Source organism: Maylandia zebra, linkage group LG14 (genome assembly GCF_041146795.1).
Source record: "Maylandia zebra isolate NMK-2024a linkage group LG14, Mzebra_GT3a, whole genome shotgun sequence".
Lineage (NCBI taxonomy): Eukaryota > Metazoa > Chordata > Actinopteri > Cichliformes > Cichlidae > Maylandia > Maylandia zebra.
The window spans coordinates 28,622,334-28,650,068 of record NC_135180.1 but is presented as its reverse complement, the minus strand read 5'-3'; the positions used below and the strand labels follow the sequence as shown (position 1 = coordinate 28,650,068).

The 27,735-nt window shown below is 40.0% G+C and overlaps 1 protein-coding gene across 3 annotated transcripts in view; it reads left to right on the top strand.

Annotated features, from left to right (window-relative positions):
• The window catches only part of pitpnm3 (PITPNM family member 3), a 162,033-nt gene that overhangs the window by 80,846 nt on the left and 53,452 nt on the right, over nt 1-27,735 (top strand). For 2 of the 3 annotated variants that reach the window (XM_023152912.3, XM_023152911.3), the window contains exon 3: nt 9,202-9,312. In XM_023152912.3, coding sequence (XP_023008680.1) covers nt 9,202-9,312 — 111 coding nt within the window. The remainder of the gene's footprint in view (nt 1-9,201; nt 9,313-27,735) is intronic. The other variant, XM_004558176.5, reaches the window with a different exon arrangement.

The following is a 27,735-nucleotide window of genomic DNA, read 5'->3' as shown; positions in this document are numbered from 1 at the left end:
GGTCTGTCTGTGACTTTATAGCCTGAGCTCGGGGGAGAAGTGGAGCTGTGTCCTGCAGCAAAGACAACAGAGCAAGTTATTCTAAACATAAACATGTGCTTAGAATGAAAGATGCCTTCCTTAAAAGGGAAACCAGACCAAGGTCATAAAAGGTTGTTGAAGTTATGACCCACTACAGCTGCTTGCTAACTGCAGGCCTCTGAGTGTTGGTTGTGTATAACTCGTCTCTTCTTTTCCTGCAGGCAGAGGGGATATATGGTTTTCTCATGAAAAGTAATTTAAAAGTTAGAAAAGTTGAGAGAGAAACTGAAAGAATTGGATTCCGAATGAAAGCATGATTGAGTGGTTAGTTTGTCATATTATAGGCCCACCACTCAAACCATCACAATAAGCTTGGGGGAGTTTTATTTAGGCTGTTATGATGAATGCCTTCATCTGCACTGCGTTACCCAGTGGACAGAGGAAAAAAAACATGAAAATGTATGAAGACTGTCAGAGCATTTCCCCAGATTTCTGCTAAAAAGATGAGCCCAGGCTGCCTCTATTATCACTTTGGGTTTTTGTGTGTGTGTGTGTGGGGGGGTGGGGGGGGGGGTGGTATTGTTTTAAACAGTAGTTTAAACCATTTCCTTGATTATGAGCTGTATCTATACAGATGGTTGTGTATATACAATACATTCTCTGGATCTTCCTGGAAAGGAAATGATGCATCTCTAGGGCTCTTGCCCACACTGCACATGGCATTTTAAGCTGAGTATTCAGAAGTGGCTACACTGTATTCCAGAGCTTTCACTTCATCTAAGCTTTTGAGACCCATCAATATAATTGGTTGGTCACAGCATGCATCTATTACAAGTTGATCAAAGACTGCTTGTAAAGAGTTTGCGAAAAAGAAAAGATGAAAATGCATACATAAGCGGAGGAAACAAGGGTTTGACATTTGTGAGGTTTTTCATCTGTCATCCAGGAGATTGGTTTTGCAGCATTAGTTTAGGGCATCACTTTTGTCCTTTTGGGGGTTCACAATAATATGGTGACAGTATACTGTATAGGAAATATGACTTTATGTATTGGCCCCTCATTTCTAGCATAATGTAGCAGGTTAAGATTCCTGTAGTGCCCCTTTAAATGAGACTTGAGAGGCCGGTTGCAGCATTCCTATTAAATAATGTGCTTGTATTTTCTGTTCTGCCTGATGAATGAAAACAGGACGGTATTCTATCAGTAGTACAAACAGTAGCTTATTTGAACAAATTGACAACTTCCATGTTTCATCTCAAGTATGAGTGTTTTATAGTTAGTTATCAGAACAAAGCAAATAAATAAAGCTATATTATTCTGATGTTCAAATTCATTCTAAAAGATCTTTAAATATTACAGCTTTCACTAGACTAGAATTCTCTAACCAGATATTAACCAATAATAAATACCAGCCAAATAATTACCATATAATTATCATACAATTTCTAATTAGCATATAATTTCTAATTAACAGAGCATTTCATACATATTACTGAAGCTGGGTCTCATCTGTTACTGCTAATCACATATGTGCTTTGTACAGCAAAAAAGACATGTTTTTAGCCACAGCGCCTCACATTCTTTGCCTCAAATCTCATCCTGCTGATGTGCCTCTTTTCACACAATCCTCTTCTTTGTCATTTCTCTGATTTTCATTGCTGCTCTTTCACAGATTTTTCATTTTTTCAGAAACCGATTCTTCCCTAAAAATCCATCAAAATTTAATATTTGCAAAAAAATTCAAATAAAACCTAAGGCATATTTGTGATTCATTGTTTAGTGTGATGAAAATTACTTTAACTGCAGCATTAGAGTACAAATCTGAGCAAGCACTAGACTCCAGATTATTTTTCTTGATAGTTTTTTGCAAGAAAAAAAAACTTGAATAAGACGTAACAAATGACAGTGTAAATCATATTGTTAAACAGGGAAGCAGACATGAAATTCATCAACGTCTGTGATGAGAACCGAGGCTGTGAGCTTTATTTTTTTGTTACTGATGTTGTTGCGTGTCAGCCAGTGTTTGTATGACATGGTGTAGAGGCAACACAGCTGTTTGCTGGATGTTTGATGCTGTCATCTCTGTTGATTAACTCCCCTGACTCCTTTGTGCACAGCTGCCCCTTAGCAAAGCCCCCACGCACCCCAGCACGCAAACACAAAATCAGTTTGTCACATCGTCAGAAGCTTCTGGAGCTGGCCTACAGTGATGACAAAAACAGAAGTGAAGCACACACTGGGGGTCACAGAGTTTCCCAGGCTGACGTGCAGACACCCACAAAGATCCGGTGAAGATGCTGAGCGGATTCATGAACGTCCACCTCATGCTCTGGAGTCTGCTTCATCGATGAGCATAAAATATTAATTTTCCACCAGAGGCAGGTAAACCTCAAGTTTACCTCCAATTCAAATCCAGAAAGCTCTCCAGTGAAAGGAGATTACAAGACATTCGAAGCTTATCCTCAGAGAAGACAAGGAAAATCCAAACCACTCTGCTTAGGAGGAGTTTTACCGATTCATTTCAAGAGGATACTTTCAAATTGTTAAATTATTTGAAGCTCTGCCTGCAGTGAAGAAACCACATGCAGAAACATGATGGGACATCATCAGTTTGAGCAAGCCAATAGAATAAAGGCTTTTTCTTTGAGTTATTACTCTTAGAAAAAGATTGCGTTGCTGAATAAGTTGTGCAAACCTAAACATTGCAATTCTAATTAAAATTGCTTAGTAAGACTAAACCTAGTCCAGTTTTATTCGATAACTGGTCTGTTTTGGGTTGAGGGTAACAGTTTAAGAGACAATGCTGCGATTCTTCTTGGCTCTTTTGTTTCCAAATGAAAATGCAGTGCAGAAAAGCTGCAGTTAATGGCATTTCTCATCACCAATCCCCAACAATAAAATACATTTGGGGTGTTAAATGGAATGAAACATGATTAAGATTTCCTGCATCACAGAGTGGTTTGTGCTGTGTCATGCTGTAGACGTAAATGTAGAAATGCAGTCTGTTTCTCTGCAACGTGAAGTGTTGTTTTTGTATTACCAACAACAGCAGTGTGTGTAAATGTGTGAGAATTGCTTTCATTTCCTCTTTTTACACCATCTGTAGTAGTAAAATTGAAAAATTTTGTCTCTCTCAATCCTGCACCTCCACTTCAGCCTCTCACCCCTTCAGCACCATATCATTAGTATTTTAAAAATGAATGCAAGCAGACAAAAAAAATGAAAACAATTTATAAGTAAAAGAAAAATTTCTATTGCGGTTAATGACCGGAAGTGTCAGCTGTGGTACCGTTAAATTCCTGATGAGCTATAACAGTTCTTTAGGTCAAAACAGTTTGATTTCCTCCTCCTTGTCCTCCTCGCTGTGAGACATGCCGGGCTATTTTGATTTAGATGATATCACAATTACCACATTTACATTTGATCACATTTATATTTTCTTGTTAGAATGCATAATACAGACCTTGGCATATAAATACATCTCGACTTTTGTTTAAGGATCTTGCATTCAAAAGCAATTGAGTTGCATACACAATGAGGAGAAGTCAGTTATTTTTTAGTTTATTTAGTTTTCCTTTTTTACATCAGGACTATTTTTACTGTCTGGCTGCTTAGGTGAATGCCAACTCGATTGTTTATTGATGTGAGCTGTTAACAAATTTGCTGTGTGTTAATCCTGATTTGTTATTTGCGACATTAATTTAAATAGCGAGAGGACTGAGCCTGACAGGATATTAAAACATATGACTGTTTTGGTTGTAAATTGGGTTTTAATGCAAGTCAGACTTGCATTACTATGTTGTTGTGTACTCCCTGAACTATATTTGGTTAGAATCTAATTTGATTGTGAGTGGATATGCTTCAAACCAGGGCTCTTTTGCACAGTCTTTGTACATTTGTAGTGGCATTTAATAACATCTGGTCAAAGTCTGGCTCAAGCAGACTGTTTGGAGTGCGGAGGACCCGAATGCAGACACGCAAAAACAAAACTTGATTCTAACAGAAAACGCGTAGTTTATTATGGCTGATTGAGCAGTACAAAAATAAAAGGGTGGAAATAATTTTGAGCAAAAACAATAACCTAAACTGGGGAAAACTAGAAAGAAAACATAAAACATCTTAACCATGGAAAAACATGGTGAGGAGAAAATAAACATGAAAAAATCTTAAGCGTGACTACTTGGCTTGAATACATGAAGACCTGGAAACATGGCATGACATGGCAGGATAGCAAACGATTGGATGAGGAATGAATGAAAACACACAGACTAAATGCACACAGGAGGTGATCAGGGGAAGTGGAAACACATGGGGAAACAGGTGATTAGAATAAACATAATGCCGCCACAGGGGAAGTGAAACTACACACATGGGACACCAGACCTTTTCAAAATAAAACAGAAAACATAATAGAAGAGAGACATGGCACGAGCTTGACAACATAGGACACGAAGACAAGAAACATGACAGGTTAAGACAAGCAGACTCAACATGATGAACCGACAAAGGAGACTTAAACATAGGGGGTGACGACACAGAGGGAGTCTAATAAACAAAGAACTATAACTGAGCGACCGAGGAGATTAAGATGACTAAATGAATTTAAAAAATAAACCATAAACATGAGAATATATTAAAACTCAAAGCGCTGGGTCAAACATCCCAGGATCGTGACACATCCTCTATTAATAGAGATAATAAACAGTGTAGTAATCGAGTAGTTATCTTTAGTTTGGTTTAGGGCCCTCCAGGGCTTATGTGATGATTACTTGTCCAAAGAAAAAGACAAAGTAATATTAAAAAACTGTAAGTTTTGGACATTTGCTTATATGCAGCAACCAACATAGAATGTCAGTCACTAAAAATTACAGGGCCCCTGCAGGAGCTACACCTACTTCCTCCTCTTATACTGCCCCCCCCTCCCCCAACCCCCAGTTTGTGATGTGAAGAAGAAGAACAGATTCATCATCAAAGTAATGGTGAGTGCTTATATTGATCATGCAGCTTCAGGGTCACTGCAGTCAGCAGTTTGGGGCAGCAGTGACAAGGCTGCTAAATTCTGAAAAGGTTATATCACATAATTAATCAAAATTGATTTCTAATGTCAGATTAAATGTCCACCGCTGGCGACCCCTGTTGCTATGGTGAAGGGCTGAATGGTGATATGGCTGCATGGGAGAGATGTTTTCATGTATTGCCAAGCTCTACACTTCGCTAGTTGTGAACAAGCTGAGTAGCTCAGCTAGTGTAGCTGATTGTACAATTGCAGTCAGGTCCATTGAAATTTGGACATTTTCTTTTGTAATTTTGCTTCTGTACATCACCACAAGGGATTTTAAACCCAGCAATCAAGATGTGATTGAAGTGCAGACTTTCAGCTGTAATTCAATGGTTTTAACAAAATTATTGCAGGAATTACAGCTATTTTTGTAGAATAGCTCCACATGTTCAGAGGGGCTTGACGAACAATTCAAGAACATCCAGCTTCTTTGCTTTCAGAAACTCTGGAGTTGCTTTTGCCGCATGCTTGGGTCGTTATGCATTTGTACTTTGAAACGCTGTCCAATCGGTTTTCCAGCATTTAGCTGAATCTGAGCAGAGAATCTGTACATGTCACAATTCATTCTGCTACTTCTATCAGGAGACCGATCATCAATAAACATTAATGACCCAGTTCCACTGGCAGCTGTACATGCCATAGCTATGCCACCATTCTTTTTTTCAGCTTTATTTAAAAAGGTACAGTGACAGGAAAGCAGAGGGAGAGAAAGAGGGGAAGATATGTGGTAAAAGGTCGTGGGTCAGATTCGAACCCAGGCCAGCTGCTCTCAGCTATGCAAGATATGATTACCTGCTTATCCCATCGAGCTAAACTGGCACCCTGCTGCCCCCATGTTATCAGATAATGCAGCATGCTTCTCTCTTTCTCTATACTTTATTCTTCTTGTCTTTCTGATACAAGTTAAAAAGTTAATCTTGGTTTCATTTGCGTGAGGAATTTCTCCAGCGTCGTGCAGGCTCTTTTAGGTGTTCTCTGGCAAATTCAAATCCGTTCTTCCTGTTCATTAATCTAACCAGGGGTTTGCAGCTTGTCATAAACCGTCTGTATTCATGCAGGTGTCTCTTGATTGTAGACCTTAGTACCGGTAATGATACCTCTACGAGATTGATCTTGACTTGGTTAGATGTTTTTTTTTTTTTCTTAATCACAGAAATGGTTATCAGCCACTTTATTTGTCCTCTGTGGATTTGCTGTCTCTCTCAACTCTCTAATCATCTTCACTCTCATCAGCCACTCGTTGGACCTCATACTGAGAGTTCCAGAGAAAAGAATCAAGTTTAATATTTGGAATCGATACTTAGGGACTTTTGATAAAATCAGTTGTTCAAATCACGCAATACTTTTGTCAAACTGTTTGAATTCAAGAAAATCATGTGTAAAGAGGAGGTCACACTGACAGAGCAGATAATTCACACATTAAAAGACTTGATTTAAATATTTCTAATATGCCTTCAACAACAAAAAGTCAGATGGCTGATATAACTTTGAAGTACACGATGAAAAACTAAAACCTTCCTCTTCAGGCATAAACTTGTGTCTACACATCCTTTATACACTTTTTGGCTTTTGTATAATTGATCACATATTTATTGTCTGGATGTGACCTGCGCGTGATACTTCAGTGCCATCCATCTTCAGCAGCCTACTTACCCGACTCATCCTTTTTATACCATTTTGTTGGATAATCCCCGAAGCAATCTCATTTTCGTAGCAAGTCATCGGAAGTTGAATGGACCTAAAATAAAGCCCGAAGTAGTATTTTGGTATTCCTTTCCTGCAACCAACTCATTCTGATGAGACGAAGAAATTGAGAATTGTTAAAACACCGGCGTGGTCAGGGTCAATCGAGGCAGCTTCCACTCTGACAACAACTGACTGCGAGCTGACAGGTTGAGAGATGTTTTTAAATCTCTTTTTTCCCTCCCTCAGGGCTGTCAGCTGCAGTCAAATCTCACACTTCCATTCCTCTTTATACCTGTTCTTCAAATCCGATTTAGCTGTTCCTTCGTATACTCCAGAAGCCAGAGATGCGGTGGACATAAATGGCTTTACTACCCTCTTGCTTATCAGCACATTTCCTTGTGCTCCACCTGATTTCCTGAGCTGGTGTTACTATTTTACTCATTTGCAGATGAAATTGTGTGCAGCTTATTTCTGTGCCATGCTGATTTTAGCTTAAGTGGAGGTTTTTTTGTTCATTGTGAATACATTTTGCTTCTCAGAGGAGCCTCTTGGATGAGTATTGTTGCTCTGCTCTCCCTTCCACAGATATTCAGTAACCTGTGTTTTCATGGTTTTGTGTAAAACCCACTTTACATTCTCCCCCTGTCCAAAAACCTGGCCTCTTACATCCTGAAACGCTTTGCTTGGATCAAATATGCGTCTCCTCCTTAGTGCTTTCCCTTTTCTTAGTGCTTGTCTGTGTGTCTGAAACTGCGAGTGTGTTTGTGTGTGTCTGTGTGTGTTTCTGCATCATTATATTCATCCCAGTACTGTGTAATTGAAGTGGAAAGAGGGGGCACAGAGGGTGAAAGAATCAGAGCAGATAGCAAAAGACAAACTGTGACCAGCACTCTGGCTGCTGTGTGATCCAGATAGACGGAGCTTGTAGCTCTACGTCAGAGTCTCTCAGGGCTGCCAGCCAAGATGTTAGGGAGAAAAGTCTGTCAGGTAGAGGTGTTTCTTCATGCATGACAGGGCCCATCTCAAACAGTCCTGGATGACAATCTGTGATGAGTAGAGCCTGTCATTTACTATGACAGTGTGGTGAGTTATGTTTTAAAGAAAGCATACCTAATATAAAACTGATATAATATACCCTATACATTGCTAACTAGGCAAGAAGCATGATAGAATGCCTGTTTCTCCTAGAATGCCATTAATAAGCTGTTACGCAGGCTACAAGCATCGTTGGTGAAACAGGAAGCTGGATCTGGTAGAACTGTTTTACCATCACATGCAATTTCTTTTTAAATAAATGTTTGAGCTCAGGTTAGTGGGCCCAAGAGCCCAACGCAAGAATCGGGTCTTAATGGCAAAAAATTGAGATTTACTTTCAACTGGCAGGTTTAAGGTTACAAATGACTCCACAGTGTGCTGGAAGCATATGCAAGCCAGGTCCACAGCAGGCAAGTTGGCTCCCCGCACACCAAAAATAAAACAATCTCGTGACTCATTTTGACTTAACAAATGTTATTGGATCTCGTGGATCACATTTATTTTGCATGAAAAACAGCATTTGAAAAATATTTTGCATTTTACAGATGCTTATTTTCCAGTTATTGTGTTGATAGTACACATCCCAGTAACATTTTTGTGCTTGGTCTTCCATTCAATAAACAATATCTTATTTTTAAGCATGTAATTGCCAAGTTCTCAATAATAAGATAACCTTTTTAAAGCTTAACACCACAGAATATTGTCTTGGGTTTGGTCCAGTGGTGTATTTATTATTTATCAAATGCAGTATCCCTGCCATAGAAACTGTTATGTCCCTAAGTCAAGAGTTAGATTCTAAATTTAGCTTTAAAAATATTCACACTTTCAGCTGCTCTACAATTTATTAACTGACTTTTCCAGGTGTTCAGATCATCTAACAGCTACGTGAAAGATCAATTTGCCCAATTTAAGACAACACAATAGCAAGTCAATGTGAAAGGTATGTGCTTATCAGACATGTGTGCAGTGCCAAATGTTTTAGACATTAATAAACAATGTCTGTGATTCACTTATGTGGCGATGAAAGGCATAAATAGCTATTTATGCTTTTCTTTTGGTTATTTGCCAAGTTGTTGGCTGCCACACACTAAGATGTGTTTGCATTTGGCATAAACTTACACTGTTTGGCAAACCAAAATAAAAATGTAAGAGTGTCGACCATTTGCTACAGGTGTAAGGTGGTAGAAGAAGTGCTAAAAGTTTTACATGAGAACATGTGAGATGCCAGGAAGCAACAGAGAAGAAGTCTACTCTGGCAAAATGAGTTGAGCCTTTAATGTTGTTTCACTTTGATCAGTTTAAGCTTCAATAACTTGGCATATTATTGATATGCAGAAAGAAGAACAGGCCTTTGTTTTTGCTGCACTGTCCTTACTTCATTTTGTGTGTGCGTGTCCCAGCAGATGTTATGGAGGGGAAGAGCGCCATTCTGCTGGGGATGAGTCAGTGGAACTCAAATGACCTGGTGGAGCAGATCGAAACGCTGGGACACATGGAGGACCAGTCGCACGGTATTTTCTGCATGCACACACACACACACACACACAGACATCTGCGCAGTGATGTTTTTACACTGCTCACACATCCATAGTGAAGGTCCAAATTGCCTGGAATGATAGTGAAAATTTCCCACTGAATGATGATAATTGCGGCCAGATCGTAAATGGACTGTAGCTTGTATTTAAAGCTACATTAAGTCATTTTTGACCACTAAGGACCAAAAGAAGTGAAAGAACTGCCCTGATTTCATCTTATTAAGTCATAATGAGTACAGGGTAATATTTTCTAATTTTGAACTGCAGACCCAAAATAGCCCTCAGTGTGTGTTTGCTACCAGGGGGCACGGAGGCCTTTTGCACAGTAAGATATCTTCTTTGAGGCAGTTTTATAACTCTTACAGGTCATCAGATTTCTTGCAATTTATAGTTTTTTGCAGAATAAAATGGTAAATAATTATAATGATGCCAGGTGTCGACCCTTCCATGTATTTGATTGGCCAGCATTAGTGTCCACTTGACACTAATAGATACTATGATAGAATAAATGGTTAACATGTATTGGCTTTTGAAGGTTTTGTTCCCAACAATAAATCCTTAGGAAAATATCCACATTTTAAGCAGCTTGACCTTCGTCACCGGGATGTGCAAACTTTGTTTAACCAGGCTCTTTTCCAGGAAACATCATAAGTATAATTTTAGAGACGTAGAAATCAAATTTCCCTGTGCTGATTCTAGTCACTTTAGTCAAAGCTCAAAGGCTGGCAGGCACTGTATACAGTCACATAACCAAGTATCAAATCAGTTAAATCACTGAATCAGATTTATTCAGTTCATTAGTGTCTTGTGTTCAGGGCAACATCTCTTATTTGGTCCACTAAAAACTTGCATATAAATGCATTGACACCATTATATTGACAGAGTTTCACGATGATGATTGTTTTTGTAGTTATCATGATTTCTTAATGTGGTTTTAACGAGAAAGTAGAATATTATGAATTACAGATCAGTTGAAAACAGTGGAGGTGGTACTCACAGTTGCTAGTAACAAACAAGAGCTGCTGGTGTTTTGGACAATGGCTATTCGGATTCAATACAGCCAGTTCACATCAAAGATCTGGTGACAAAAGGCAATTTTACACATGAACTTTGGACAATTTCAGGAGAATCAGGCTGGGATGTTTTCTGGAGTTTCCACAACAGAAAATTGACCATTTCAGATGCATTTGCTCTCTGAGAAAGGAGGTGAGAGAGAGACCTGAATGTGCACCAGGCAGCAAACATAAGACTTACTCACCAGCAGTGAATATATCAGGTTAATCTGACATCACATGGACTTTGTAAATAGGGAGCTGGCAGGTTAAACATTGGCTAATGTCCGATCTGGGCACATCTGTCAGGTAAGTCATAGAGAAGTTCAGGGATGCAGAGAATGTGTGAAAATAGCTTAAGCTTTGTTTGTCCTCCACTGTAAATCTAATTTATAACAACAATAAAGAAATGCAGGTTTAAAGCTGGACAGACCTCCAGAGTTCGCATCACTGTATTATTCAATCAATCTGGGAAAACACCAGCTATTGTCTGGTATCTTAAGCCGCTGAGAAAAGCAAACAATGTTTAGAGGGCTTTGATGAAGCCAGCGGATGTTTAGACAATGGATAATGTCGATGTCCAGGTCAACACTTGTGTTCCACATGCCAGTCAGTGTTTCTAGTCTTTGTATACATGTGCTTATAATTAAAACAGCTAATAAAAAGCAACTCTTGTCATACAATGGCTGACAAGACAATAGTAGAGATTGTATTTTGACCAGTGCGCTCTTCTTCTGCTCTCTACATGGACTGCATTAGGATGCACAGACAGAATTGTTCAGTACTGTACCTACAAAATGTCTACAAACAGAAACCAGAGAGCTGTGGGAGCAAATGCAGTATGTGTTGTCCATTGCCTAGACAGTCTACATGATTTTATGCAGGAATATGTTTACAGAGATTATGTTATTACCAGTGACCGCTTCACATTACACTGAGTTCTTTGATGCCAGCCTAATATCGGAAAGGGTGATTAACTTAGGTTAAAGCTTCTGCATCAAAACCACTTGAGAAAACAACCTCCTACACAGTCCAAGGCATAATTTAAAGTGGAAGAGACCGGTCAGGCTACCTTGCATGTGGTGAATATTTTGTAATTGATCAGTTAGATAACAAGAATATTTTGAAAGCAGCTAATAAACACAAGGCTGGCAGAGATATGTACTTGGATGCCTGTGGAAAAAAAATCACTGAGCATGAAACATGCATATCTGCGTTCATTCTTTGTGCTCCTCAGTTTGTTTGTGTGCATGCAAAGCATCTGATAAAACACAATTCTTTACAAGCAGCAATGTTCTAATATTTTTTTCAATCTATTCAAGACTGTCGCTAAATTTTAAACAAGACCATGGATGGCTTGATCTCATATATGTCGGATGCTTTGTACTAGGGCTGCTCGATTATGGCAAAAATGATAATCACGATTATTTTCACTGAAATTGAGATCTCGATTATTTGACGATATTTATTTAACAACAACAATGTATTGAATAATGACTTTAAAGATTGTCAAAAAATAATATAAAATAGTGTGCAAATACTGATAACAGTGCAAATGTTTGCAATATAAAAAATAAATGAAAAATGTAAACATCTATGTTTAGTGAACTTTGCAGTGTTGCTCTGTGGTGCAGCTACGACACTGTGGCAAAGTTTACACACTGTGTCTACTTGATCCACGTCTGACTCCGTGAACCCATAATGTTTCCACACCACTGAAGTTTTTTTTTTTTTACCTCTCTTTTCAACCAACAGCAGTCACTCTCCTCTCCAAATAACTTCTGCTTAGCTTTCCGAGCTTCCCTCGGGTCCTCTTAATCAGCGGTCCCCAACCCCCGGGCCTCGGACCGGTACCGGTCCGTGAGTCATTTGGTACCGGGCCGCGAGAGTTGAGGCTCAGGTGTGAAATGTATAGTTTTCAGGGTTTTTATCGTGTTTATCGTTTACTCGGTTTTTCCTTGGTTTTTTCACCTGTGTTATGAATAAATGTTCTTTTTTTCGGTACCGGAACTAGTTTTATTTTGTTGTATTTATCCGCGACACCTTAAAGGCCGGTCCATGAAAATATTGTCGGGCATAAACAGGTCCGTGGCGCAAAAAAGGTTGGGGACCGCTGTTCTTAATTGTTGTGACACGTGTTCGAAATGCAGAGAGGTGCGCTCGATTTGCGCTCGATTTGCCACACGGAGCGGCGCGAGAGTAAAGCATGAGGGAGGGGCTAATAATCGGCTCAGTTATTTTTAATGATCGTTGATCGTAATCGTGATTAAAATTCGATTAATTGAGCAGCCCTACTTTGTACTTTCTTCTTATCAGGCGCATCCTCACAGGAAATAAGAGTTAATGAGGCAGAAAAAAGTACATACAGGAACATTTTTATTACATTTCAATGAGCAGAACTTCCTTTGATTTTAAAGATTTAGCATTTTCTTTCTTTTCTGCTTAGTTTTACGTCTACCCTTCCCTTGTGCTTTCACTTCAAGGTCCTCAGGATTAACACCGGAACTGCTGCACTTTATTTTTGGATTAAAAGACTTTTTCTTGAATTTTTCTTAGTGAATGAGCTTTTTTTTAATCACAATCGACAAAATCAATGAACGTCTACATCTACATTCTTTGTGTTTTGAGAAAATAAGAAGATGCTCTCCCAGTACGGAGCAGTATAAATATTTATGAAACAAAGAGTACTGACAGGAGGAACATAATTTTTCAACAGTTTTCATATTCAGACCTCAGTACAGACTTCAGATCGAGTGGTTCGTCTAACAAATTCTCCCTGTGAGAAATTTATTTGATTACGTTCTTTTGTGAAACTCCTGCATGGTTATCTAACCACTGTAATGAATTACATATTGCCTAGAGATTTAACGCTACAGTATTTCTCAGACAAAAAGACAAGTTCAGTGTGTGCCTTCAAAGATCATAAATCAGTTCAGGGATTTATCCACATCAGTGGCTTTTAATAGAACAGAAGGGAATGACTTGAGATGACATTCAGAGGCCTTCAGGTGTAAATTGATGTAAATGTTTTCTAACCTTTTTAAAAAAAATACTATAATATAGTTATATATATGAAGCTTAAGTGCGGGTATTTACTTATTAACATGTAATAAAAATAATTTAAGATCCATAGAAAATGTTCATCGGGTTAGTCATGACACGTGATGAGCTCATTGTAGAAGTACTATTTGGAGTGTCACGGTAGCAGTCTGTTTTCGTTAAAGTAAATGATTTAAGATCTGTCTTATTTGTTAAAGGTTCATATCATTTATTTTCCTGTGCCACTGCCATCCATCATTCTCTTTGACTCCTGGCTAAATATGGATCACTGAACCGAGCTCTTGTTCTTTGTGAGAGATTCCTGTATTACTATGAAGATGGGAACTTTAGTGTGCTTTAATTAAATTTCCACACACCCTTTCAGTAGCTTGTTTGATAACCGTTTACCTATTGGGTCGAGATCTGTTGACTGTGGAAGCTGTTTGAGTACAATAAACTCATTGTCATGTTCAAGAAACCAGTTTGAGGTGATTTGAGCTTTGTGACATGTCTTATCCTGCTGGAAGCAGCCATCAGAAGATGGACATGTCAAAACCACCACTCAGGTAGGCTGTTGCATTTAAACAACGCTGAATTTGTATTAAGGAGCCAAAATTATGGGAAGGGAATGTCCCTCACTCCATTACACCACCACCACGAGCAGCCTAAACCACTGATACAACGCCGGATGGATCCACATGGATCCAAGTTGTGTTCGTCAAGGTTCATCATCCCAGGTACCTGGAGTGGTCTTCTGTTGCTCTGGACCACCTTCTTCACAGTTTGAATGTTGTGCTTTCAGAGATGCTCATCTGCATACATGTAAATCACATTGCCTTCTTATCAGCTGAAAACAGTCTGATAAGATTCTGATTCTGCTCTGATCTAATGCATCATCAAATCATTTTCACTCAGAAAATTGCTGCTCACTGGATGTTTTTTTTTCTTTTTTTGGACCATTCTTCCTAAACCCTAGAGATGGCTGTGCATGAAAATCCCAGTATCAGCAGATCAGATACTCAGATACTCAGATCAGCAGGTCTGGCACCAGCAGCCATGTCACATTCAAGTCACATGAATGTCATCTATTCCGAGTCTACGTTCCTAAATGCATTGAGTTTCTGCTGTGTGATTTTGCTGATTAGATATTTGATTCAATGAGCAGCTGAACTTGTGATTCTAATAAGGTGGCCAGTGAATAGAGGCAAATATCTTAAAATATAATAAAAGAGAAAGTCAGCTTGTCAGTTTCCTTTTTTAGGCATTACAGGTATAGTTGGAAGTCAAACGTCAAAACTCCCTTTTAACAGGAAGAGCAGTCTTTGGAGTGCGGCCACCATGGTTCTGGTGACAACAAAGTAAGGACAGAAAGAAAGGGGAGACAACACTTGAGCCAGAGATACCTGCAGAAAGATCCAAAGAGAGCACGGACAAAGAGGAGGAAGTATAAAATATGGAAATGAGATGCAGTTGTGGCTTATAAATGCATGGGGAGTGAAAGAGGAAATTAGAAGAGAGGAGCTCAGTGCATCCTGGGCAATTCACCAACAGCCTGAGCCTAATTAAAGGATTGTTCAGGGTCACATGAGCTAAAGTTAAAAGCAAAAAGGAAAGTTTAGAGCCCAATAATAAAAGGAGAGAGGTTTCCTGAGCCCAAACTCACGAGGAGCACATCCTGATCGCTGAAGGCTCTGCCTCCCATTTTACTTTCAAAAACTCACAAGTCAGCCAAACTCTGAGAACAAAGTGCTGTATTGTGATAATATGGTACTATGAGGTCTTTAAGATATGATGGGACTGGTCATTTAGAACTTTATGTTAGAGGAGGGATTTTAGATTAAATTCTGCATATAACAGAGATCCAATGAAGAGACATGAATATGAGAGAACTATGACCTCTGTGGCATTTTGCACAAGCTGAAAGCTTTTCAGGGACCTATCAGAACATGCTGTAAGGATTTTCTTAACTGTGACAATATTGCATTGTTGAAAGAAGGCAAGCCTGGAGATACAGTTGTGGTCAGAATATTACTTACACTAATTGTAAGCATGAATGTGATGGTAATTTTGGACTTTCAAGGATTATTTTAACTGTTCTGTTTCAATTGTAGAATGATTATACAGCATACATCTAATGACTTTAAAAAACAAGCATTATTTTGAAAATAATTAAAAGTTTACTTTCTGGTACTTATGTCACAACATCACAAGTGTGATTATATCTGAGTGAATTTATTTGCATTTGTAGAGAAGTCTAGAATCTCAAACATCTGCACATGATCTACCCAATTTCCTTTCGGGCCAACCTTCGGGATCAATAAAGTTTTTTTGAATCGAAGTGAGTTGAATGATCAATGACAGATTACTTTACGAGTAATCGGATAAAAGATCTCAGAGTTAAAAGAGGGACTTGGAGTAAAGGGAAAGGGGATGACATAAAACATCAAATAGAAGTATAACTTTGTGTTTTCCAATATTGCTGTTAGCCATGGCATTAGTTATAACAAAGTTTAATCCTGGGTTGATTAATGATGTTCAGAGCTTAAGAATCTTGATTTTAACCCTTTTATCGGATTTGAACAGCTTGACACTGACATGTGATGAAGTTTGTATGACTGTTTGTGAACAGCTAAAATTGCATATTTACAAACCCCACAGGAACGTATCTGGTTATCTAGCTGTAGAACTGGAAGGAGACTAGAGAGAGTTGTTGATAGGGCACGACAGGAGGATTATGTAGTGATCGCTTCCAGCTGTCATTGCTGTCAGCTGATGTAAGTCTTTCAGATCTTAGCTCATAGAAGTCAGATAAGAAAAGCACTTTCTTTATGCACCATTACTTCAGTAATGTCAGGGTGTCTAATGCTGGTAGGCACATCTGTGATTTATAAAAATGTAAGTATACTTAGTGTCCGTTAAAGAAAATAGCCCAGCTATACTGTAGGCGACGAGGGATATGTTGCCTTCAGTGCATTATTAGAAGTATGGTACATTAAATCCGTGAAGGTCTTAAGCTGCAGTCTTTGCATTCTTTGAGAGGCTGAACTGAGAAAACACAGAGTCATGTCTGAAACACTGCAAGTGTCCCTGCCAAATAGAAAAGTGGCACAATTTACATGACCCTGCTTTAATGAAATCAGAAGCTTCGTCACATGTGTGTAAGCAATAATAATATTGCACACATATGCCTTCCATGAAACATATTTTCTAACTGTGGAACTATACTTGTTCCACAGAGCCTATAAGAGGGGAAGTAAATAGAGAACATTTTTTCGTTGCTGTTGAGAATGTTATTACATTTGTAATTACATTCTCTCTCTCTCTCTCTCTTCCACTCAGTCTTTACGTCAAACATACTCAACACAAAAACACTCTCCATTACTCGTGCTGCATAAAAGTGTGTACATGCCTGGTAAGATTCTGCATGCTTTAATAGTTTGCAATCTGCTTGTGGGGGGCACAGAAGCATTAAAGATGTCAATTTAATTTTTGCAAAACTGATCGAAGCAGAAAAAAACTATCGACACAACAAGGTTAGATACAAATATGTCTGGAAAATGAATTATGATTGCCAGCAGGTAAAAAAAAGAAAGAAAAAAACTAATAAAACAGCAGAAATGACTTGATAAGTAGTTCCTTGAGCTTGACTCACTACCTCAGTGTCCCCTGGATGTCCTTTGCTTTTTTAGCAAGGGAAATTTGTATTTGTATTATCCTTTTATAAAGAAGAACAAATTGAAAGAGGAAGACCTGTGACTCTAGAGACCATTTCTTATCCTACTGAAGTAACTGATCAACATGGTGATTGAGCTGTAGAGGCTGGTAGATATGTGCAAATGGTTGGCTGATATTACACAGGACTATCATCTCAAAATGCTTGAACCCAGGTAATAACTGGGATAAATGTTGTCAATCTAAGTTTCTACCCTCACCTGTGGTCACAAACTCTGTTTGGGGACTGAAAGAATGAGGTTGTGGATACAGGCATCATAAATGAGTGGCTGGGTTCTCTCTTAGAGATAAGGTCAAGAGCTCAGTCATTCAGGAGGCACTCAGGAGTAGAGGTGCTACTCCACACTGCAAAGAGTCATTTGAGGTGGGCAAGATGTCATACCATGAGGAGGCCCCGGGGGAGACCCAGGACATGCTGGAGAGATTATATCTTTCAGCTGGCTTAGGAATGCCTTGGTGTCCCCACGGATAAGCTGGAGGAAATGGATATAAGGGGAGGTCTGGGATTCTCTGCATAGAGTGGTGTCCCAGCAACCCTGAATAAGGGAGCGATGGAGGGATGGATAAAGGGATGGCAGGCAACTAGTAATGCTAGTCTGTGTAGCCTGTGTGCACTGTGTGGAAGTCTTTTCTTGACAGTGTCTTCATCAAATAAATTGCAATAATCCAAACAGCGTTTGAGTTTGTTGTTTTGTAATAGAGGGCTGAAATTTCTACTTTTATGTAAAACCATCATTTTTGCCATCATGATGCACAACGTCAGTTTTGACTCAGGAGATAATGTTGATATTTGAATCATTTTTGCAGGAAAGCAATTTGTAAGTGGTGTCTACAAAACAGTTTATTCACAGAAGAGGCCTGAAAAATGTTTTTAATTTAACTTGTTAAGAATCAGTAGGTGACATTTGGAGTAATATCTCTATAAGACAAAGCCTTTATCAGTATCTTTATTACAACGCACTTCACAAGGGCAGGAAAATGAAACATGCAAGTCATTGAAATCAACATGACTAGGCCACATAACTTGTATGACTACTTGGGAAAAGAATGCAGTTTTAAAGGGTTTTGTTTTTGCATCCTCTCCTAAATAATATTCTTTGATTTTTAAGTGGTCATAGTTTCTGTGTTTGTTTTCTGTGCAACTTGTTCACTGAGATTTTAATTGAATTGAATTGCCATAAATGATGCCGAGGAGAGCAGAGAGAGTGAACCAAAACAAAGTTGTGAAGCACAGTTGGATGAACCAAAGCAATTAGTGAGGAGAGTATAAAAATCCAAGGTATTGGGGGAAAAGTGTTGGGTGCCAGCTACATTACAAGTGTTTTTGTGGATTAAGTGTTTAAAAATCTGATGCATTTGGGCATCAGCACATCCAAATCAATCCTTCAAAAACATGTAAACATGTCCAAATTGTCTTCTGTGGAAGATTTACTGTGCTGTAATTATCAACACTCATACCAGGTAAATGAGTCACTAAGAACCGCAGCTGCTACAGCTGCCCATTTGTTTAATCACCTCATTGCTGGTGATTTACTGTCAGTGGTTTTTAATAAAAACTAAGAAGAAGGCTGAATCACATTGCTGTGTTGTGGTTTGTTTCCTGTGGGATTTTTATTATCAATTAAAATCTGTGATAATCAGGAAAACATAAAGTTCTGCAGCTGGACTATTGTCAGTCAGTCTTTTTAGCAGTTGAGCTGACATCCACTGCCCTTTAATCTCCATCGGTTTCTGTTTTCTCAGAAACATAGCTGGCTCTTTCCGTCTTATATTTCTCCACAGTTTCTATGCCCATTCATTCCATAAACCTCATCATGTTCTTTTATTCCCTCTCTTTTCTTTCTACTTTCATTACTCCACAAGCCACTGGCTCCTATAAACACTTTCTCTTGCAGTAGAGGTGACTTACAGTGATGAAAACCTCAGCGACAGAGAGGAATGCCTGGAGCACAACTGCCCCTTATTCTCCTCTGCACTCTTTCTTTATCTCTGCTCGGTAAGATGCTGCGATCTCACATCAGCCACCGCTCCAGCATCTTTCATACTTCCCATCTGTTTACTATGCAAAGATTATTATCTGTATATTTATGCTGTGCTCCTTTCATTCCTGTGTTTTTCCACTTCTTTGACTGACTAATACGATATAATACAGTCAGACCTGAAATAGCCACATTACATAAGTGATCTTTTTTTGAAAAATATGGGCTGCTTGATAAACAAAAGTGACTGACTCCGACTTGGCTGCTTTCTTGGCGTGCGGTGCCAAGCTGGGATAACATTATCTGAAATTGCAACATCAAACACTTTGGTAGAGATGACTAAGTGATAAGCCCTACCAAATAACCAACCACAGATGATGTTTCTCTGGCTACATAATATATGGTGGAAATATAATTCCACACCAAGTGACCTGGAGAGAAATATATTGAATGGGAGAATGATTTTCTGTTTTCTGTGGAGCACCACGGCTCTCTTTTGTGAATGCACCCCGGAGCTCTATTCAGAAAACACACAGAGTGAGACAGAAAACATAAATTTAAGGTCTGAGGCTCATCTGTATTCTACCCATGCATCCCCGCAGTCATTTTTAACACACGATGCTTGGATAGGCACAATGTCACTCTTGCTTTAATTCCCATTAAATTAATGTTTTTGTCTTTCTCTGAAAACAAAATTGCAAACAGAAGCATAGACACTGGGAAGACAAAAGCAATTACTGTAGAATAATGAAACAAATAAAAAAAAAGATGCAGGAGTGAGATATTTATAATACAATCTCTGATCTTAAAGAAAAAAAAAACTTTGGTATTATCAGTCATTGGACCAACATAATTAATTGGACAAAAATAATGAACTTATCCCACAAAGTAGTTACCCATGTCAAAGTAAAAATGGTTTGTTTGCTACTGACCAGCTCAGAAATTGCACAAATTAGCCACCTGACACAGATCTCCTGGCTGACCTTATAATAGACACATGTTGGTTTCTTTACATATGTGAACAGTCTGTGTGGTCGTCCTGGACGAATATGGTCCACTAGTTTACGCATGTCAGGAATGAGATGACAAGAAACGCCGTTTTATTTATCAGGCGAATGGCTGAGTGCTCGGTCTTGTCTGTCCTTGCTATTTCCTCTAGCTTGGGGAAAAAAAACCAAATCTCAAAGCTGCGTATTTGTTAGTTACAAAGCTGGGTTTACGTCTATTCATGTCAGAAAAAAATAGTCTTTTAGTTTAATGGAGACAGTTGTGCTGCAGGATAAAATTGTGGCTCTTTAGCAGTTGAAGGTTTTAGCAATTTAATATTCTCAACCTCGAAATTATTTATAAAGCACATTTAAAAACAACACACGTTGATCAAAGTGCTGTTCAACAGGCAGAATGGATAAAAACAAGAGAACAGATGAGAATTAAGTAAAAATAATAAAAGTGCCAGTAGGTGCTAAACATATACAGTTGTGGCAAATAAATGTACATGAGCAAATTCAGAAAGACTCAAATGCCAATGAATAAAAATACATTTTAAGTTTAGTTTTAAAGACTCGGTGGAAAATGGGTAGGTTTGAATGTGAGGGGAATGCTGAGAACCCACAGTCTCCTCTGAGTTTAAATCTAGATTGGATGCTTCTGACTGTGGTCCAATCAGCTGACCGGAGGGACCTGGAAGTAGAGTATAAGATGTTGGGCATGTAAGATGGAGCCGGACCATGGAGAGGGCTTTGTAGACAAACAGGAGGTGATCTAGGTGGCTAATGAGCCAGAGCCTCATCTCTACAATGTTTAAAGAAAGGCACAGTGGGGGGGGGACTGTGGAGAAGGCAAACGAACTCAACAACTTCTTCAACAGGTTTGACCAGCCCACAACCCCCCCACCCTCACCCTCACCTTTACTACAGAGTCCTCTCCCCACTCTCCTACCTCCCTCGCTTCCCCCCCTTCCTGACACCATGACACCCCCCTCCTCCAATCTCTCTCTCAGCAGCAAGACATCTCCCCCCCTCCCCTCCTCCCAAACATCTCCCAGTGTCACAGTGGATCAGGTCAGGAGACAACTGAGGAAGCTTCGCCCCAGAAAGGCAGCAGGCCCAGACAAGGTGTGTCCTAGGATGCTAAAGGCGTGTGCTGCTGAACTTGGGGAGCCGCTACAACGAGTCTTCAACCTCAGTCTGCGACTGGGGAGAGTGCCCGCCCTATGGAAGACATCCTGCATCGTCCCGGTCCCCAAAAAGAACCGGCCCAATGAGCTGAATGACTTCCGACCGGTGGCACTGACGTCACATCTTATGAAGACTCTAGAGCGGCTCTTCCTCAACCTCCTCCGACCACAGGTACAACATGCCCAGGACCCACTACAGTTTGCATACAAGGCGGGTGTCGGAGTGGAGGATGCCATCCTGTACCTCCTACACAGAGCCCACTCACACCTGGATGGGGGAAAAGGCACGGTCAGGATCCTGTTTCTTGACTTTTCCAGTGCCTTTAATACCATCCGGCCCTGTATGCTTCAGGAAAAACTGAACAGGATGGAGGTGGACCCCTACCTGGTCGCTTGGATCTCCGACTACCTCACCGACAGACCACAGTACGTCAGGCTGAAGGACATCACGTCTGACACAGTGGTCAGCAGCACAGGAGCACCACAGGGAACTGTGCTGTCCCCTCTTCTCTTCACCCTGTACACCTCTGACTTCTGCTACAACTCTGAATTATGCCACATTCAGAAGTTTGCAGACGACACAGCCATCATGGGGTGTATCTGGGATGATCAGGAAGAGGAGTACAGAAGTCTGGTGAGGAACTTTGTCGCATGGAGTCACATAAACCACCTGCAACTCAACACCTCAAAGACTAAGGAACTGGTTGTGGACTTCGGGAGGTCTAGAGCAGGTCCACTGCCGGTTCAGATAGAGGGGGAGGAGGTGGAGGTGGTCAACAAGTACAAGTACCTCGGGCTGTGGGTGGACAATAAACTGGACTGGTCATGCAACACAGAGCACCTGTATAAAAAAGCCCAAAGCCGACTGTACTTCCTCAGGAGGCTGAGGTCTTTTAACATCTGCAGGAAGCTCCTGAGGATGTTTTACCAGTCGGTGGTTGCTGGAGTACTTTTCTATGCTGTGGTGTGCTGGGGGAGCAGCACAGCAAAGAAGGACTCATCCAGGCTGGAAAAACTGATCAGGAGGGCTAGCTCTGTGGTCGGCATGAAGCTGGACACTCTGGTGACAGTGGCAGAGAAAAGGACACTAAAGAAACTGATGGACATTATGGACAATGCCAGGCATCCTCTGCACACGGCCATTAACAACCAGAAGAGTCTGTTCAGTGACAGGTTGCTTCTCCCCAAGACAAGAACTAACAGACTTAAAAACTCCTTTGTCCCACACGCCATCAAACTGTTTAACTCCTCTCTGGAGGGGAGAGGGAGGGGAGACAGGAGGACAAAGGAGGGGGGAACAACTAAGCTGTAGTGCCTCTTCACCTCACTGTGCAATACCTTTTTGTGCAATACTTTTGTAAATAGTCAACAGTGCAATAGACTCAATACTTGAAATGTGCAATTCATTCACTTGTATTTTTATTTTTTATTCCTATTTATTCTATTTATCCCCTTCGTATATTTTATTTATATTGTCTCTGTATTTATATATATATGTGTGTGTGTGTGTGTGTATATATATATATATATATATATATATATATATATATATATATATATATATATATATATATATATATAATATTCTGTAACTCTGAAACTTCTGTCGGTGCTGTGCTTTTTGGAAATCGAATTTCCCAGAGGAACCCACCCGAGGGATTAATAAAGTTCTATCTATCTATCTATCTATCTATCTATCTATCTATCTATCTATCTATCTATCTATCTATCTATCTATCTATCTATCTATCTATCTATCTATCTATCTATCTATCTATCTATCTATCTATCTATCTATCTATCTATCTATCTATCTATCTATCTATCTATCTTTCTAAAGGCATTCAGTTGTTATAATGCTTTTGTTAACAAAGGCACCTTTGTGTCTCCATTTCTGTGTCTATTTGTACTTTCACGCCTGTGAAAATTGTTTATCTGTATGTGTGCAGATGTGTGCATATGAGCATGCTTGTCTGACAGGATATGAAGCAAGAAAGGCTGTGCGATCGCACATGGGGAACAGATAATCACACGCAGACAACACTGTCGCAGCCTGGAGCCCCACGAGGGGGGAAGGAGAGGGGGGTAAAAGGAAGAGCGAGCAGGAGCGAGAACGAAGATATGAAATAGGAAGGAGGAAGAAACCCAAGCAGTACACCACATCTGTCACTCAGCTCCACATAGATTTCTACTGCTTAGAAATGTTAATTGGGTGTTGCCATAAATGTTTATGTGGCATGTAGCTGCCTTCGTTTCTGCCACTTAACATTCCAAGAAAATAAGAGCTTAACAGTGTATGAAAAAAATAGAGTACAGCATACAGTATATTGAGTTTTGTGAACAATAAAGTTATTTTTTGTTGCTGTTACCCTGAGCATCATTGTAAGACTGTATGCATGTTTTAACAGTTAACAAGGAAATGGAAATATTCGTCTGGATAGCGTCACATGGCTGCTGTCAGCTCCAAATCTGCACAGCTCTCAGGGTCAGAATTTGGCATAAATAACATGAAAGCATGTATCCTTTCTGCTTTGTATTAATGGCTCAGGCTGCTGATGGTGTAATAGTGTGGGGATATTTTCTTGGCACACTTTGGGCCCTTTAGTACTAACTAAGCATTGTTTAAACAGCACAGCCTACCTGAGTATTGTTGCTGACCACATTCATCTCTTTATGACCACCGTGCCATATTTTGATGGCTGCTTCAAGCAGGATAGTGCACCAATTCACATGATGGTGAGTCCACTGTACTAAAATGGTCTCCACAGTCACCAGATCAGAATCCAATGGGGAACTTTTGGGATATGCAGCTGACAAATCTGCAGTAACTGTATGGTGCTGTCATGTCAGTATGAACTAAAATCTCTGAGGAATGTTTCCAGCACTTTATTGAATCCATACCATGAAAAATTAAGGCAGTTCTGAATGTAAAGGGAGTCCAACCCTGTACTAGAAAGTCCACTGTGGTAACGTACAGAGGCAGAAAGTGTCATTGATCAAATACTTATGGATCCAGTGTATATGCACATGCCTAAAGTACACATAGTACTTAAATTTGTCCCACTAGTCGTGGACTTGTTTACTGGTCTTCAATGCTGCTCATTATCAGCATATTTCGATATATTTCTGGGTATATTTGTAAACTTTTTTTCCTTTGGATTTGGCAGAATAATACAAATGCAAATTCTAAGCAGAATAATAAGTAGATTATATTCAAAGAATTCAAAGTCTCCTACGCTTGGGTTTTGTTGTGAGTACTAAGTTGCCTCTCCGTCCTCACTTCTGTGTGCTGTAGATTTCTGCCTTAGCGTGTGTTGCTGTACAGCAGCCATGTCATGTAGATTGGGAGCAGCTGGGATTGTTAGGCACAGATTGTGAGTGCATTTGATGGTTGCAGTCAGTGTATATAAACTGCACAGTCGTATGGGATGTGTGCGTGTGTATGCTGATGTGTGCGGTCAGCAGGTTTGTCATGCAGCAGGACTGGTGGGGTCCCCTCGAGTATTTTCTCAGTAGGGCAACAAAGCAGACCCTGATGCCAGCGGCGCTGAACAGATGGCTGAGTTTGTTAGCATGCCTATACTGTGCCAGAGGTCAGAGGGGCTTGTTTATCCAGTTACGAGACAGCATTCATCCAAATAAACACATAGTGAGGACTTACAAAATTACGCATGATTTATTTGCCTCATGTATATAAATGTCTCTCTCAGCAGCTTAAATTTTGCCACAAAAAAATGTTGAAATGATTTGGATCTGTGAAGGAGAGAAACATCTTGTGACCTGAGGGGTCTATTAACAATGTAGACTGAGAGAAAGAAAGATATTAAAAGCTTTATCTACCAGGAGGAAAATCCTAAAATGTTTTCTGAAAGCAGTTCATAGCCAGCAGAGGTTATGGAGTAACTGGAGTGACATGATCCTTTTTTTCTTCAAATCTTGGGTAGAATTTGAGCAGCTGCATCCTGAATAAGTTGAAATCTGTATCTTGTGAGGCACACAACCAACTCCAGTGATAACAAATAAATGCCACCAACCAGCAGCACAGCTTCTCTGGATGGTATTCTTTATTTAAGAGCATTTTTTTTTTCAGAAAAAATACCCTTCCATCAAGCTTTTCAATTTACATTTTCATATTTGACATCTGACATTTTTATGTATCATTTTTATTCATTTTCAAATAATCACACTCCTCAAAAGTCCAGGGAACGTTCGACCATCGCAGTAGAACACAAAGTCATTTAAACTTAGGAAGACTGACCCAGATCACCGAAGGACGAATCGGTTTCTGCTGCTCTGGTGCAAATGAAAGTGATAACAGGGAGAAGCAACAAGATAGGCGCCCATGAAGGGCAGGATCTTATAGGTTTTGGGCTACAGGTGTTTTTTCTGCTAGTGTTCTTGTAGCTACTGGTAGTATGAGATGGTACATGCAGTTCATTCAGGTCGCACAGGTACTCTAGCTTTTCCAGGATGGCACATTCATACGTGACGTTGCAAGAGGTTCAGCTGTGTCTCCCAGCACAGTTTCAAGAGTTTCGAAGAAATATTACATGAGATGAGCTGGACAAGGCCGTAGAAGGGCACCAGCAATCAGCTCCTTTATGTGAGGGGAAACAGGAGGAGCACTGACGGAGGCCTACAACATGATAAATGGTTAAAGGACTAGTTCTCATATACTGCTTTTCTACTCTGAGTACTCAAAGCGCTTTAGACAACTGCCTCATTCACCCATTTAACATTCACACACATTCATACTACAATGGATGCATCACATGGGGTCACCCAATGATATTTGGCATGCAGACTGGAGCAGACAGGGATTAAACCACCAACCTTCCAGTTAGTAGGTGACCTGCTCTACGCTACAGCCACCCCAACATGACCTCCACTCAGCTATTCATGTCCATCTTTCTGACTAAACGGCTAGAATCAGTTTAGTCGGACTGCTCACACAGCCATGTATCATCCAGCTCGATTGGCATTCGCTAGAGAACACCAGACCTGGCAGGTGTGCAACATGGAACCCATTCTCTTCACAGGTGAGGGCAGGTTCACAGTGAGAATATGTGACAGAGACGTGAAAGAGTCTAGCGATGCTGTGCCGAACGTTATACCGCCTGCAACATTCACCCTAAAGATTCTATGCAGTCATAATACGTCAGTGTAGGTTTTATGTTGAAAATGCACTTGCAAGTTTAAGTTAAATGTTTGTTTTTTAATACACTCTTTGTGGATTATTCTCCCACACCTGTTTAGTACATCATGGAGCTTTGCTCTGTGTCACACATTTTGTCTTGCTTCTTGAGTCTATAGTGTATCTTGTTCAATCAAAGATGGGAAGGAAAAATGCTGCTGTTTTCTGTTCGCGTCTTTGCAGGAACACAGATAATTCACCATGATACTGGAACTCTAATGAATTGAATCACACTCCAGCAGACAGGAAACTTTGAGTGCGTTTTGCCATTTTCATAGACCCTGGGGAAGCTATAACTCTGTTGTCTGGAAGTTAGTCTCATCCTGCTGCTTTTGTTTTCCTTCCATCTGCTAAATCCAAGGTGATAAATGAGACAAAAAGAAGCCACCATTTTATAGACAATGACATTTTAAATCATAGTTACACTGACAGAATGACACACAAGGGGCATCCTGACAGAGATCAATATGTCACTATTTTCAACCTTTCACTTTCAGCTCTTGGAGATTTTTTCTGTAGACCTGTTCTCATCTTCGCAACCCTCAATTTTCCTTTCCGTCTCTCATAGATAACTTATGAAATATCTCAGTATGACAACAGATGCATTGACGCACTCTGTTCGCCTGCTGTTAGTGTGTGCCTGCCTGGGCCTAGAGCCACTGGAAATGGCCACGATGCCACTGAACTAGGGCACTGTCAACTTCCCACTGGGTGCTTTCTAGGTTAGATCAATATGTGCTTCATAAAGCCCATATTGACCGGGGGGACTCAGACGTCTGAGAGAAGAAACACAAGAAAATGAAAAAGAAACGCAGATGGTAAGAATCCCCCCACCCCCGCAGCAAAAAAGTCTGCTGTAGATGGAAGAAAATGGTTTAGCTTTAGCCACAGGAAGGCAAGTTTATACCACTGAGCTGCGCCAACAGAAACATGATTTTGCCAGTTTGCACCCATATCAGACAAATGCCTCACTTAATGTTGAAGCCAGGAGGAGCGCAGCATGTGTGCTGTTTTCACAAATGACGAGGTGAGGAGTGAAGCTCTGATCTTTCCTTCGTCTTTCTCTTTACAACCTGTTTGCTGCCCATTGGCAGCCAGGTCATTTTTCATGTTTCAGATGTAGGTTTTATTTATACTGGCATTTTTTGGATGCAATGTCATTGTCCTATCTAGTTTAATCAGTAAATGATATGAGAGAATCAGGATCCACTGGCTTTATTCTCTTTA